Source organism: Labeo rohita, chromosome 7, assembly GCF_022985175.1.
Source record: "Labeo rohita strain BAU-BD-2019 chromosome 7, IGBB_LRoh.1.0, whole genome shotgun sequence".
Classification (NCBI taxonomy): domain Eukaryota; kingdom Metazoa; phylum Chordata; class Actinopteri; order Cypriniformes; family Cyprinidae; genus Labeo; species Labeo rohita.
Genome location: NC_066875.1, coordinates 34,114,028 through 34,128,032, shown reverse-complemented (window position 1 = coordinate 34,128,032; position 14,005 = coordinate 34,114,028). Strand labels below are relative to the sequence as shown.

The window sequence follows — 14,005 nt, the reverse complement described above, 5'->3', positions numbered from 1 at the left end:
AAGATGTTTTTCCTCACCTGAATGAATTTGTCTGGCTCTCAGTTCCCCTCCTGCTGTCTGGAGAACATCTATAGATCAGTTGTGTGGTAGTACGTAGGATAAATGTAGTCACGGAATCGCTGGGATCTCCATCTCCGTGCGCGAGCCCACCCACTCTCTATAGCACTACATTAATTCAGCCAGTCAATTTGACTGAAAGTTTGAAATGTGCACTGCGTTAGCGAGGGGGGCCGTACAGAAGCCGTGTTAATAGCAAGGGCTTGTTGTCCATATGGTACTGTTTTAATAGAGCACATTTGTTGCAGATGGTGGGAGACTTCGGCTCGGGCAGAAGCGGTTCTTGGCAGGTCTCGGGCTCTTCGGAGAGAAAGGCGCACGGAGCTCAACTTTTAACGCTGATGTTGATCTTCGCTGTTTTTCATTCAACAATCCGTTGCCCTTGAAACATGGTCTGTTCTAAATTTAAGCCTCGCATTACTCTGTTTATTTATTTCTTTTCGATATGCTGAGACAATGCTGTGTGGCTCAGTCACTTTTTCCTCGGCTCGGCCTGTAAACCGCAGCTAAATCCTCACATACAGGGATCCTAGTTGTCTCAATTTCTATAGTGAGTTTTTTTGTTCAGCTGCAGGAGAAGGCTGAGGTAACGCAGCAGCCAGAGTGTAAGAAAATTGAGGGGGACACAGAGAAACTAATCACTTGAATGCTACCGTCTCAGTGATAATGTTTCACACTTTATATAAGGCAGAACTCTGTATTACTGCACAGAGCGGCCTAGAAGTTGATTTTCATTAAACCTGGTGACAGCATGGGTTGTTTCGGCCCAGCAGTCAAATGTTTAACCCAACTTTCTGTGTAGTTTTACTGAACTCAACTATTGCTTAAAACGTATATTTCTTGCTTAAAATGAACCCAAAATAGGTTGGAAATGAACATTTATTAATATGTTCAGTAAATGAGTAGTTGAGTAAATAATAATTCAATAATAAATATATTTTTATAAAATATTCACCTTTTAATTATTACTGATGCCTCTAGTAATTATGTGTCTGATTTTTAATATACAACCTTAATTTTGGGTTCATTTTAAGCCAGCCATATAGTCATTTTTAAACAATAGTTAAGTTAAATAAAACTACCCAGAAGTTTGGGTTAAACATTTAACCCAGCATTTTTTGTGTGTGTGTAATTATTATCCATTACGTAAAAAATAATAATAATAATAATTGCAATAATAATTTAGCTTTTTTTTCTAATTTTCATTATAAATTTCACTTTGCTTTAAAAAGGGAAGCCTTATTTATAACCATTGTGGTATTATTTTCATGATAATTAAGCACTTTATACATACAGTAAACATAAATATAAAGCATAAAAATAATAAAAAACAGAAATAAGATTCAGCATTGATAATTACAGAGCAATCTAAAATAATAATAATAATAATAATATAGCATTTTTTCTCATTTTCATTATAGATTTCATTTTGCTTAAAAAAAAGGTGAAGCCTTATTTATAACCTTTGTGGCATTATTTTTATGATAATTAAGCACTTTATACATACAGTAAATGCATAAATACAAAATAATAATAATAATAATACTTTCTTTTTCTTTTTTTCTTTTGTTTTTGGGGTAAAATGAGACTTGGACACATTTTTATGTGATTTACCCATGAAGTGAATAAAACTGAAACTAAATAGAAAAGCCTTAATTTCCCACTTAAAGTTCCTTTGGTCTTGACTATGTTGGCAAGTTATTCTGTTATTATTGTGCCAGAGATCTTACTTGACATTTATAGTGTGTTATTTTAACTAGTCAATCTAGCTATATGTTTCATATTCCTTACACTGTTTAATTTTGCATATCTTTAAGCAGAATAAACAGACCTGACAATCAAACCACACTTAAATCTAATCTTTCTTCACTCAGAGCACAGACGCTGTCAGCATGCGTGTGTTTTTGCTGTCTCTTAGCTGCCCCCCTAACAAAAGCAAGAGTTGGAGAGAGAGAGAGTGTGAGAGGAGGGTGTGCAAGAGAGTGTGTGTTTTTTTAACACTCTCTCGGAATGGTGAGGAGACACGCTTGATTGCCTCTGTTGCGTTTTTACTGTTGTTTTCTCGCGTTGTCACTGCTGTGGCAGCACTTGGGTATTATGTGAGCACAGCGCCCATGGCCGAAAACACTCCTTTCCCATCCCCCAAACACCCCCAGACACCTGACTGTGAGAAAAGTCTCGACGGGTCTTACGGGTCCTCTGGCCCGCTAAGTGCTGGCCGGCCTGAAAGGCGCAGTGTCCTTGGGGTTCTCTGATCTCACTCTTTCCATTCTCTCAGTGGCTTTGTGTCTACCCGTCCACAGCAGCACAACTCGCCACCGAGAAAAAGTGAGAGAGAGCATGAAGGGAGGGGAAAAGCATGGGGCAAATTACACCCATGTCACTGAAAGCGAAAGCATTTAGGAGGAAGAAGACTGGATGTCTTTTGACTCTGATGTGTCTCTTATTTATGATGATGATGATGTGAGAGAGGGAGTGGGGTGTTAGAGCATGAGAGAAATCGCTAATTAGTTTCAGCACTTGATGAATTCCCGTTCTGCAGTATTGCATTTAAAAAAAAAAAAAAAAACAGCTCTGGAAATGCATCTTCTCTGGTTGTAGCTACAGAAGGGCCCAAAACTAAGAGACCTGATGCAGAATTTGGAACCACAGCCAACTATGAAGACAGGGCTTTAGAATATCTAGTCATATAATATAAAATATGGGTAACACTTCACAATAAGGTGTCATTTGTTAACATTAGTTAATGTATTAGCTAACATGAAGAAACAAATTCATTGTTCACAGTGCATTAACTAATGTTAACAAACTTGTAATTTACTAATAATGCATTAGTAAAATCTGAAATTAACATTAACTAAGATTAATAAATGCTGTAGAAGTATTGTTCATTCTGAGTTTGTTAACTAATGTAGTGAACTAATGTTAACCTGTGAACTAAATAACCTATATATATATATATATATATATTAATATGTTAATAATGTATTAAAAATAATTGTATTTATTTTTAATAATATTTGAACTTTTAGTGTTTTTATTTATTTTCTTTTTTTTTTTTTTTTTTTTTTTTTTTTTTGTATTTTTCTGTCTTTTCCGGCCATATGCAATTTTATTAATTAGAATTAATTATATCAGATCTAAATTATATATGTGACCCTGGACCACAAAACCAGTCCTAAGTAGCATGGGTATAATAGCCAAAAATACATTATATGGGTCAAAATTATCGATTTTATTTTTTATGCCATGTTCCATGAAGATATTTTGTAATTTCCTATCGTAAATATATCAAAACTTAATTTTTGATTAGTAATATGCATTGCTAAGAACTTCATTTGGACAACTTTAAACTTTTTTTTTTTTTTCTGCATCCTCAAATTTATTCAGCTTTCAGATGATGTATAAATCTCAATTTCAAAAAATGGAAAATTATGACTTGTTTTTGTGGTCCAGGGTCACATATAATAAATATCTTTAAATAAATAAAAAAAGAAATAAATATAACACCTTTTATATTTATTTAGCTTAAAATAATGAAATAACTATTTTAACTAAAGCAGTTGTTAAATAAATATGCCATATTCCTATATATGTATGTCTATATGCATGCCATTTAATTATTAAGCTTTTTACATAGATACAAATATTTTTTTTATTATTTTAGTTTTCAGTTTTTCATTGCGTTCTTTTGCATAACAATTTATTTTACTCTGCAAACAGGCACTTGATCTTTATAAGTTATATATGTATGTATGTCTTGTAAAAACCAAAACCTGAGACTAATGGAAACCCTTTGGAGACAATTTCCAAACATGTGCTCCCAAATTTGCGGCATTAGACTTTTAGAGCAGCCTCTGCACGTGGTGATATCATGACCACATCCTCCCGCCTCCCCGTGGGTGCGCGGCCCAGCATTGGCTAAAAGTTGGCCCCGTGTGGGCCCCTGTGGTCCAGCTCCTAGAAGCCACCGCGGCCCCGCCACACATGGTCCACAGCTGGACCACCGCACGCTGCTTTGGGAGGAGCAGCGCCCAGGAACCACTGTCATACGATAACATATCATCAAAAATGGGACTGGAAAACCATGTACGCTAATGACAAATGTCTGTTTCTCCGAAAAGACGGACGAAAAGCTATTAGTGGAGCTGTGGGGAGTGTTACATCTTTGTTCTTGCGTTTGGTTTGGAAGATAAAAATGTTTCAGGGACAGCCGAGGATGTGTTGGTGGTTTTGTCTGTTTTCTCCCCTCTGTTACTGTTTTAAAGTTGCCATGCTAACTTGTGCTCGCTCAGTTACAATGGCTCTCTGTGTATTTCTCCTGCTACAGAACCCAAATGCTGAACATGGAGGGCTTTCTGCGTAGCAGCTTTTTACTGAGGTTAGTTGCTTTAGTTTCTCTGTCGTTACCACAGGGGGTCCGGCGGGCTGAATTCATCTGTCCTTTCACAGCTCCGATATCACACCACCTAGCATTAGCCACAACCTGTGGGATGATGTGTTGTCTCCGTCTGTGTTTGTGTGTATGTCTGCAAGTTTTAACTCAAAGTGCAACTCCCTTTCTAAAGATAATCAGACTCAAAGCACCCCCCACCCCCTTTTTCTTCCACCCATCCCAGCCCCTGTCAGTCAGTGAGTGATAGACAGGTTTCACTCCCCATACTGCATGCACATGTCTGTCACCTTCCCCTCTGCCCCAACTCACTAATCGGTCAGGTCACAAATGGGGCGGCGCTTAATTTGTGAATCTCACCATTTCCTGTTCTGTGTGTCTGTGTTATAACTGCAGTCAAAACGAGTAAGGACGCCATTACCCTATCCCCTTCCTGTGATTCTAATTAAGAATTTGCGCTGTGTCTGTGTGTCACTGCACAGAGGAAGTAAATAACAGCGAGTGTGTTAGCCATTGGCTGTTCTCTGTGCAAAGCACCTTACCCACACTCGAATTGCTAGCAACCCTAATTAGCGATCTCTCATTAAAAACAGCAGCAGCAACATCTGCCTTTCAAAGCTGCTGTCAGCCAAACTTTGCTAAAGCTAATGAATCCCCTTTGATTTCTTTTTCAAAAGGTCATTTATTTGATTAAATTAATAACATTTTTTTATTCTCTTTCCAAGCTGCCAGAATACATAAAAAGAATGAATGCTATTTAGTAATTAATGCTATTTAATTTCCAGTTGTTAGTATGCATTTATTTTAATAGCTATTCATTTAAATTTTTGATTTTATTTATTTATTTATTTATTTTTTGGAAAATTCACATGCAGTAAAAGATTGTGAATGCCTGTTCATGTACCTTTTTTTTTTATTGTATATGCTGCACAGGCCAATATATTTTAAAAAATACATTTTACAATATTGTTTTAGTTCTGCTGCTTCAAAAACAAAATTTGTAATTATTTGTGAAATGTATTAGCAGTTTCTAAATTAAACTTGTTTGTTAAAGCTAACTGAGAAGGATTTGCACTAACTGAACTTGAACAAGCAGAATAAACTATCTCTGATCCCTTGCGTATCCACATGAAACGGCTGCAGGATTTGACCCGAGACAAAAGTTTTCCAGCGTGTTTGTGAGTGATCACATGCTCTTAGGACAGGCTGTGGTGAAAAAGCATGCATGCTTTATTGATTTACTCCAGTTAGATGATCTGTAAAGAAACTTCAAATTCTTTTATTGTAATAGTTTTCCGTTGTCATTCAGGCATTCATGCAGCTGATGAATTTGTTGGCAGACATGTGACCCACTTATATTGCCGTTGGCAGCAGGATCTGGTATAGCATGCTGGATTATTGTCAGCTCAATGCTTTTTATCTGCCTGCCTTCATCCTGTAATGTGCAGTATGGAGGATTGTGTTTGACTGTGGCCACCTGTTGCATGAGAATAACTAAATATCACAAGAGAGGACTAGAGGGGAGGGATGGGGTAGTAGGTTGGGAGAGGCCATAGACACCTTATCCACTTCCTGTAAAAGAACCTTTTACAAGGAAGTGTGGTGGAATAGTGCTCACTCCCTTTTAGTTCATCCTAAAGTTTGCTTTCAGATTAATTATTATTATTTTTTTAATGGAATAAATGCATGGTCTCAGTGCATTTCCTGTCTCATTAGAGTAGTGTGTGATGGTAGAGAGACATTTTGCAGTTAAACAGTAAAATAATAGAAGCTATTATCCCCCCAAATGATCAGAAATTAGTCACGATGTCCTGTTTGTTATAGCATGAAATCTGAGAATTGACTTTCTAGAAATGATTTGTGTACTGTACCAATAGTCAGAGTGAGACTCTCCCAAACAATCCATATTTAAATGCGTTTAATACAGTCATTTTGGAATTTCTGAATGAATTCAGTGCTGATATTTTATTATGAGGATTTAAATTTTATTTTTTCATTTGGAGATGAATTAAACTGTTAATTTTCATTGACGTGCGCTAATGCATAGTTACTTTTTTCTTTGATCACTTTAGAGAATTGATATCTGAAGTGGGTTACAAAACGAGCGAGGGAGGGAGAAACAGTGCGGAAAAGTGTAAGAGAGAGAGATGTCTCCAGCAGTTATAGGCTAATCCCACAGGAGAGGACCTCCTCCTCCATCTCTGCCATTATTTGATGTAATGAAAGGAGAAAGTGTGTAACAGCTAGATTGTTAATTAATTTACTCTAACAAGATGAAGATAAATGAAGCACACTGAAGGTTGACTAGGCAAAGGGGGCCCACTTAGCATTCCCTCTCCCCTCGGCCTCTGCTTGCGCGAACAAAGAGCCGTTCTCACACCAGTCAGCACATGAGGATTCAAATGACTAACTGCCTTCATCGCTCTCAAAAACTCATTTCATATTTTACTCAAACTTTCAGTCCCATATTGACCTAGATTTGAAAGAAAAAAAAAAACTCTTAAGTTTTTAATGTGCTGTGATTTAATCGGATTCCAGCACTTCTGGACTGTCGCTCATTTGCCATGCATGCTGATGATTAATTGATATTATTCTCTATGGTTAGTTATTTTGTTTATAGCTATCAGTCACTTCATTGACATGTTTGCGTTTGGCTTATGAGCCTTATTTTAGTGAGAGCTGAGTTGGAAAGTTTCAACCTGGGCTCGTGTGTTGCTTTAATGTAGTATAGAAAGGTATTTTTTTTATTGAAACTAAGATACACAGAGATAATTCTGAGTAAACACAGGCTTAGATCTTCATGGGTCTAGCGCACGGAGGCTACCTAAGCCTCCTGTGCCCAAAAGATGTTCTTCTGTGGCCCAGCCCCATTCACTATTTGAATAGCAGCGGTCTAATGCGGATTGGTGGTTATTTAAGCGGTGAGAGAAAGAGGCCCAGACACAAAAAAGCCAGACAGTTGTCTTCATCCAAACCTTTTTTTTTTCAGCGTTCTATCAAGGACCTTCTTTGCCAGACAATTCAGCATGGGCCCCGCATGGCAGAGCAGACCAATCACCGTGGCACCCATTCTCTGCTCCTTTATTTTTCAAGTCGCCAACAATAGCTTGTTGATTGTGTGGACAACACCATCACAATTACCTTCTCTGTTGTGGTGGCCGAGCGGCGTTTTAAAGTCCGCTCTTCCATAATAGAATCATTATTGTTATTCTTATAGCAGGGCCTCAGGAGAAGGAATAGCCGCTCGCGGTATGTCATTATTTTGCAAATGTTCGATTAGCTCATCATGAACTGTGCGGCAAGAATCACAGCTAATTAGACAGAGGGAGCGTTGCCGCTGGCCCCTCCGGCTCCTGAGTTAAAAGGTACCACTTGATGGGCCAATAATATAAAGAAAGGTGGTAAAAAGAGGGATTAGAGCTGTTGCCGTAGTAACTCCAGCTTCCATCTGCGAGACGAACAATGGACTTGTGTTCCTCCACCACCTTTGATTGAAAAATAGACGGGAAAGAGCTGGCGCTCTGAAAGGACAAGACCCTTTTTAACAACAAAGTGGAATTCTGGCCTAATAGGCTCTTTGGTAAAAGTTGTTTGGTAAGACCAGGGGAGGACAGCGGAGACGAGAGGTCGTCCCGTAATCCGAGGACGGCAAAGGACGGTGTCTCCGCGAACAATAGCAGTTTGTTTTGGGTGTCACGTTCGTTCGGCGCCGTCACGGGTGCGGAACCTGCAGATTGGCTCCTCTCGACACTTCTTCAAAGAAGATGGAAAGGGAGGAGCCGAGGGAAGCGATGCAGTTTAGCAAGCAGGAACAAAAGTGCTGCACGGCCAAAACCTACTTGTTCCTAACTGACTCTGAATAAACACTGACTAGATTTACGCCTAAAATCTGGAAGAAAATAACTTCTCCAATTAGAAGGAGCTGTCAGATGTTGTTTGGACGGCCTCCAGTCATTCCCATCGCTATTCCCAGTGCAGCGGTGTAGAGACGGAGAGAGGGAGGGAGGGCAGAGGAGAGAACAGGTTTCTGCACGGCTCTGTTTGTTCCTGGCACTTTGTTCGCCTGATAACCACGGCCTTAGCAGTTTTCCTGCCTGCGCTTAACTTTTTTTCTTCCTCTCTCTGTATTTTTAGAAAATGTCCAACATAAATAGGTGTGTATCCACACATAATATTATTCTGGCATTCCACATTTGTACTAGTTTATCAGACTTGACATCAGATTTTAAATGCTGTCGTGTCATATTATTATATATAGTATGGCTTATACTGAAACACAAGTGCATTCGTGATCTTGGATCACAAAACCAGTCATAAGTAGCATGGGTATATTTGTAGCAATAGCTAACAATACATTATCTTTTATGCCAAAATCATTAGGATCAGAGGTTGCGTTAGACTTCTACATTGTCCGTCATTTTGACCGTCAGGGTCGTAAAAATTCTGTCATAATCCATTATTACCCATCATTTAATTTTCATATTTTAATTAGAATAACACATTTAATTGCTTTTACTTTTGTTCACATTTTCGTTTTTAATCATGAACCTACAGGACGACAGCGCAGTGCTTAAAAACAACAAAATATGCTAGAACTGGGTAAAAAAAAATTCTCATTTTAATGAACCAATATCAATTCTTAAATCACAATCGATCTCTTGGTCTATGCTGTTTTTAGTTGATGAATGGGCAGTACTTAGCGCATCTTCCTTCCAATAAATAGCAATAGGCTAGGCTTTGTGTTATTTTTGATGTGAGTCTCAGATTTCAAATTCTGTAAATTTCCTTAGGAAATTCAAGCAATAAATACCATTTTGGCGCTCTTTAATGTGGCGTGATAGATCGTTGTAGCTTCTGTGAACTTGCCTGTTCATAATCAAACGCATAGGAAATCATTGGTGATAGTTTCGTTTTTGTTCTGTATCCTGTGCTCTGCTGCCACACTGGAGTGCACTCGCCACCAACTGGACAGGGGTGGGAATTACAGCTACAATTGACAATAGATCACCCTCAGTGTAATCTGTCAAAATGACACAAGGCCTTTTCCGTCACCAATAAAAAATTTAATTTTCTGTTAACGCGACCTCTGATTAGGATATTAAGTAAAGATCATGTTCCATTACGATATTATGTAAATTTCCTGCCGTAAATATATCAAAAGCTAAGAACTTCATTTGGACAACTTTAAAGGCAATTTTCTCAATATTTTTTGCACCCTCAGATTTTCAAATAGTTGTATCTCTGCCAAATATTATCCGTATGTTATCATATGTAAACTATACATCAATGGAAAGCTTATTTATTCAGCTTTCAGATTATGAGTAAATCTCAATTTTAAAAAATTGACACTTGTGACTGGTTTTGTGGTCCAGGGTCACATTAATACAATAAACACTAAATAAATATAAATAAATGACAAAAAATTATTACATTTTTTCAAACCGTTTGCCTGTCCTTCAAAAAACATTTGTCAAGCAGTTAAAGCGAACAAAGAGCCATTAGGGCTTTTTGTCAGGGACAATATGTTTATGATCTACAATCTCCGTCCCTCCGTGTCCCTCTTTCATTTTATATCCCCTATTAGCGGTGGAATATGTCCGCTCACATTAACCTAATTTATTGTCAGGGCCACTGTAACAGCAGCACAGGTTAATGAATTTGGCATTACTGAGTAACTGTTATTGAGGGCTGAGGAGGAGCCCGGCAGATGGGAGAGATTGTAAAGCTCTCTGCTTTGCATGACGACGGTTGAAAGAGGGATAGCAAAGGCAATGATGTGAGCACACGATGTAACCCTCCACCCACCTGCAGAACAATTGTGTGTGAACCTCTTGTTTTCTGCCTGGACGTTTCTGACTCATCAGATCATAATTTGCAAATCATGTAGCGAGTCTGACTCAGCTAAATTCTGAATGGAATTTTTAAATGATCGTCTGTAATTTGATAGAATCGGTTTGGCATGGAAAACAGCTCTTAGTTTAAGCCACCCTGAAATACAGATGTTGTATTCCCTTTTTTTCTTTTTCTGAGCACACACACACATCAAAATCAGCATAAATATAAAATAAGTATTGCATTAAAGCTTTTTTACTTAACCCAGTATTGTGCACTCATCTTGTAAAGTAGGCATACTTAAACATGAAGTTGCCTCAGATGTTCCGTTCACATCGATACTGTTTTTGGCTCACAATAATATGTTGTGACACGCCAAACGATTCATGATTGGCCATTACTTCGTCCAACACAATGAGTCTTAAGAAAACTGCCCTGTGATGACTCACTGGTCTTTGAGTTTGTCTTCCAGCCATTTCATTCTTCCCTCCCTCTCCCTCTCTCTGTCTTGCTTTTCCTCCATCAGCATCTTTTATTCCTCTCTTCTGCTTTCAAGGCACAAGTACTTCCGCTCTCTCTGCCTTGACACAGTTGTGCATGGCTCACCAACCCTTTCAATTTAGATTTCAATTATCATGTTAGTTTTGTGATTAGATTGTGTCCTCCAGGAATCAAACCTCGCTCTCTCTCTCTCTCTTCCCCTCTGCAATCAGATTGGATCTGATGAATTGCGGCTGTAATTACGGAAGTTATTGAATATGCAGATCGCTGATGACTAGCAGTGTATCTGTTCATAGTGCATTAACTCTAACTGTATCAAACGAGAGGCTTGTTCAAGACCCACTCAAGTAATGAGAGAGGGCCAGTGGATGCCATTAGCCAGAAATAATAGCACGCTTGAAAGGGGCGAACTCAATTAAGACCTATGCGGTCCTGTTATGGTGCCTTTGTTTTATTCCCTGCGCGTGTGTGTGTGCGCGCTGGAAGATGGAGTTTTACAGCTTGCTTTCTGGCCAGGTCAGCTGATGAAGCATTGTGACCAGCGGTTTTACTGTAAACACACAATGAGGTCTCTGCTGGGAGGTTATGAATTGCTCAGCGTGAGATATATTCCCCAGCTGGCTCTGAGCAGCCTTTTTAAAGGAACCACGATGCAAGTTCTGAGACTGATAGGTGGTAGTCGGATGGGGAAGGGTGCCACGGTTAGAGAGAGAGAGGGGGGGGAATTTGTAAAGTAAGTGCTTGAACATTGTTGAAGCTTTTGCCTGTCTCCAAACCTTGGCCTCTGGGTCCACTACATAATCACTCACACACACAAACACACCTCCTCTCACCCTGCGTATGTCAAGCTGCTCTCCCAACAGTTTAATAGCGAGGGTGCTACAGAGCGCTGTAATCTACACTTGACTCCTGAGCTCATAATGTGACATTCCACATTACACAGAGACTCACAGACAGACAGATGCTCACTAACTGGCCAAGAGATACTCAGTGTTTTAAAAGTGGAAGGCCCAGTGAAGTGGTAGCATTAAATTACCTAACCTGTCAGTCACAAACTTTTTCATTTTTTTTCCTTTTCCCCCTTAAGCCAAGAGCAGTTAGAGCTTGAACTACTAGTATGTTGAAGGGGTGGTTCATGAAATGACAGTTTAATATTTCATTCTAAACCTGTATGACTTGACTGTGATATTTTTAGTGAATAACAACTCCAAAAAAATTGGATCTTTTCCTCTACACTACAGTTCAAAAATTAGGGGTCATAAAAGTCTCTTATGCTCATCAAAGCTACATTTATTTTAACAAAAATACAGTAATAACAGTAATGGGAAATATTATTACAATTTAAAATAACTGATTTCTATTTTAATATAATTTAAAATGCAATTTATTCCTGTGATACAAAAGCTGAATTTTCAGCAGTCATTACTGCAGTCTTTAGTGTCACATGAAACTTAAAGGATTAGTCCATTTACAGATAATTTACTCAGCCCCTTGTCATCCAAGATGTTCATGTCTTTCTTTTTTCAGTCGTAAAGAAATTGTTTTTTGAGGAAAACATTTCCGGAATTTTCTCCATATAGTGGACTTCTATGGTGCCCATGAGTTTGAACTTCCAAAATGCAGTTTAAATGCAGCTTCAAAGGGCTCTAACCAGAGAAGAAGGGTTTTATCTAGCGAAACGATCTGTTATTTTCTTAAATAAATTAATATTTATAGGCTTTTTTATAACCACAAATGCTCGTCTTGTCTAGCTCTGCGATGGGTAAACACTGGGTCGGTACTTCTGCAGCAATGTAGAACAATTTTGAAGTTGGAGGAGAAAATGAGATGGGAGTTTTTCAACATAACTGTCTTGAATCGGATGCATGCGCATCACAGAGCTAGACAAGATGAGCATTTGTGGTTAAAAAGTGTAAAATATGAATTTATTTAAGAAAATAACTGGTTGTTTCGCTAGATAAGACCCTTCTTCCTTGGCTGGGATCATTTATAGCCCTTTGAAGCTGCATTTAAACTGCATTTTGGAAGTTCAAACTCACGGCCACCATAGAAGTCCACTGGAGAACATTCCTGAAACATTTTCCTCAAAAACATAATTTCTTAACGACTGAAGAACATCTTGGATGACAATGGGGTGAGTAAATTATCTATAATTTTTTGTTCTGTAAGTGGACTAATCCTTTAAGGAATCATTCTAATATTCTAATTTGGCACTCAAATTATTTTCTTTTATCATCAGTTCTAAAACATTTGTTCTGGGTAGGATTATTTTGTTACTACAAAGTTGAAATGAACAACATCTATTATTGTATGAGTAGTATGGATTACTTTTTGGCACTTTTTGCGCTTTTTGAAGCTTGATGGTCTATTTTGTCCTTTTAAGGTAAAAAGAAACACCTACGCTACATGATGGTGAGTAAATGATGACAGAATATTAATTTCAAGACTAATTGTCCCTTCAAAATCCTGGGCCACGAAAGCGCTAACATGTAGAAACACCCAAACACACAGCCACATGATGAACATCGACCCGAGGGTAGCAGTTGCATCTGAAAAGCAGTTACAGTGTTTTGAATACATTCTGCCTTAAGCACTACAACAATATAGTCAAATGAGCTAAAACAGTACACACAATCATACTAGAATGAGAATACAGTACCATGAATCTCATTTATTTATCATCTCCCCTGAAATGACTCCTGGTGGGAACGTTTTCTGTCACATACACACACAGAAGCACACATACACACGCTCTCGGCATGCTTAAATTGTATCTGGCTAAATGGCCCACTGTTAAATATTTACCCTAAAACTGTCTCCATTTGCTGTGGAGGTGACATCAGAACAAAACAGAAGGAGCATCTGCCGGCATTATGCTTTCATAACGCCGCATAAAACGTGTTGTTTGTCGCCTTTAAAATGCAGCACTTTTATGAATAATGCAGCTCTCGATTTCAAGAGGAAACACTTAGAAGTTGGATTCATAAAAAATAAATCCCCAAGTTGTTTTTTTCCCTCTGTGATCATAAGAGGAACAGTTAGAAAGTTAAGTGCCGCCACAGTAAATGAAACGAGCTCATCAAACACAATGCTAGATTGTTAGCCGCAGCGCTAAGGCGCTCACTCTGTTTCTTTGTAACTGCTGGATTATGGGGTCTATTTAGACTCTAATTAGTGTTCATTTCACGAGTTTCCAGCCTTAAATGTGTATTAATGTAATGA

General features: G+C 38.3%; 1 protein-coding gene across 10 annotated transcripts in view; it reads left to right on the top strand.

Moving 5' to 3' along the window:
• Positions 1 to 14,005, top strand: part of sox6 (SRY-box transcription factor 6) — a 163,827-nt gene that overhangs the window by 30,989 nt on the left and 118,833 nt on the right. For 8 of the 10 annotated variants that reach the window (XM_051115000.1, XM_051114999.1, XM_051115004.1 and 5 more), the window contains exon 4: positions 4,388 to 4,438. The exons of the other annotated variants lie outside the window; for them this stretch is intronic. In XM_051115000.1, coding sequence (XP_050970957.1) covers positions 4,395 to 4,438 — 44 coding nt within the window. In that variant the 5' untranslated portion in view covers positions 4,388 to 4,394. The remainder of the gene's footprint in view (positions 1 to 4,387; positions 4,439 to 14,005) is intronic. 10 annotated transcript variants of the gene reach the window in all.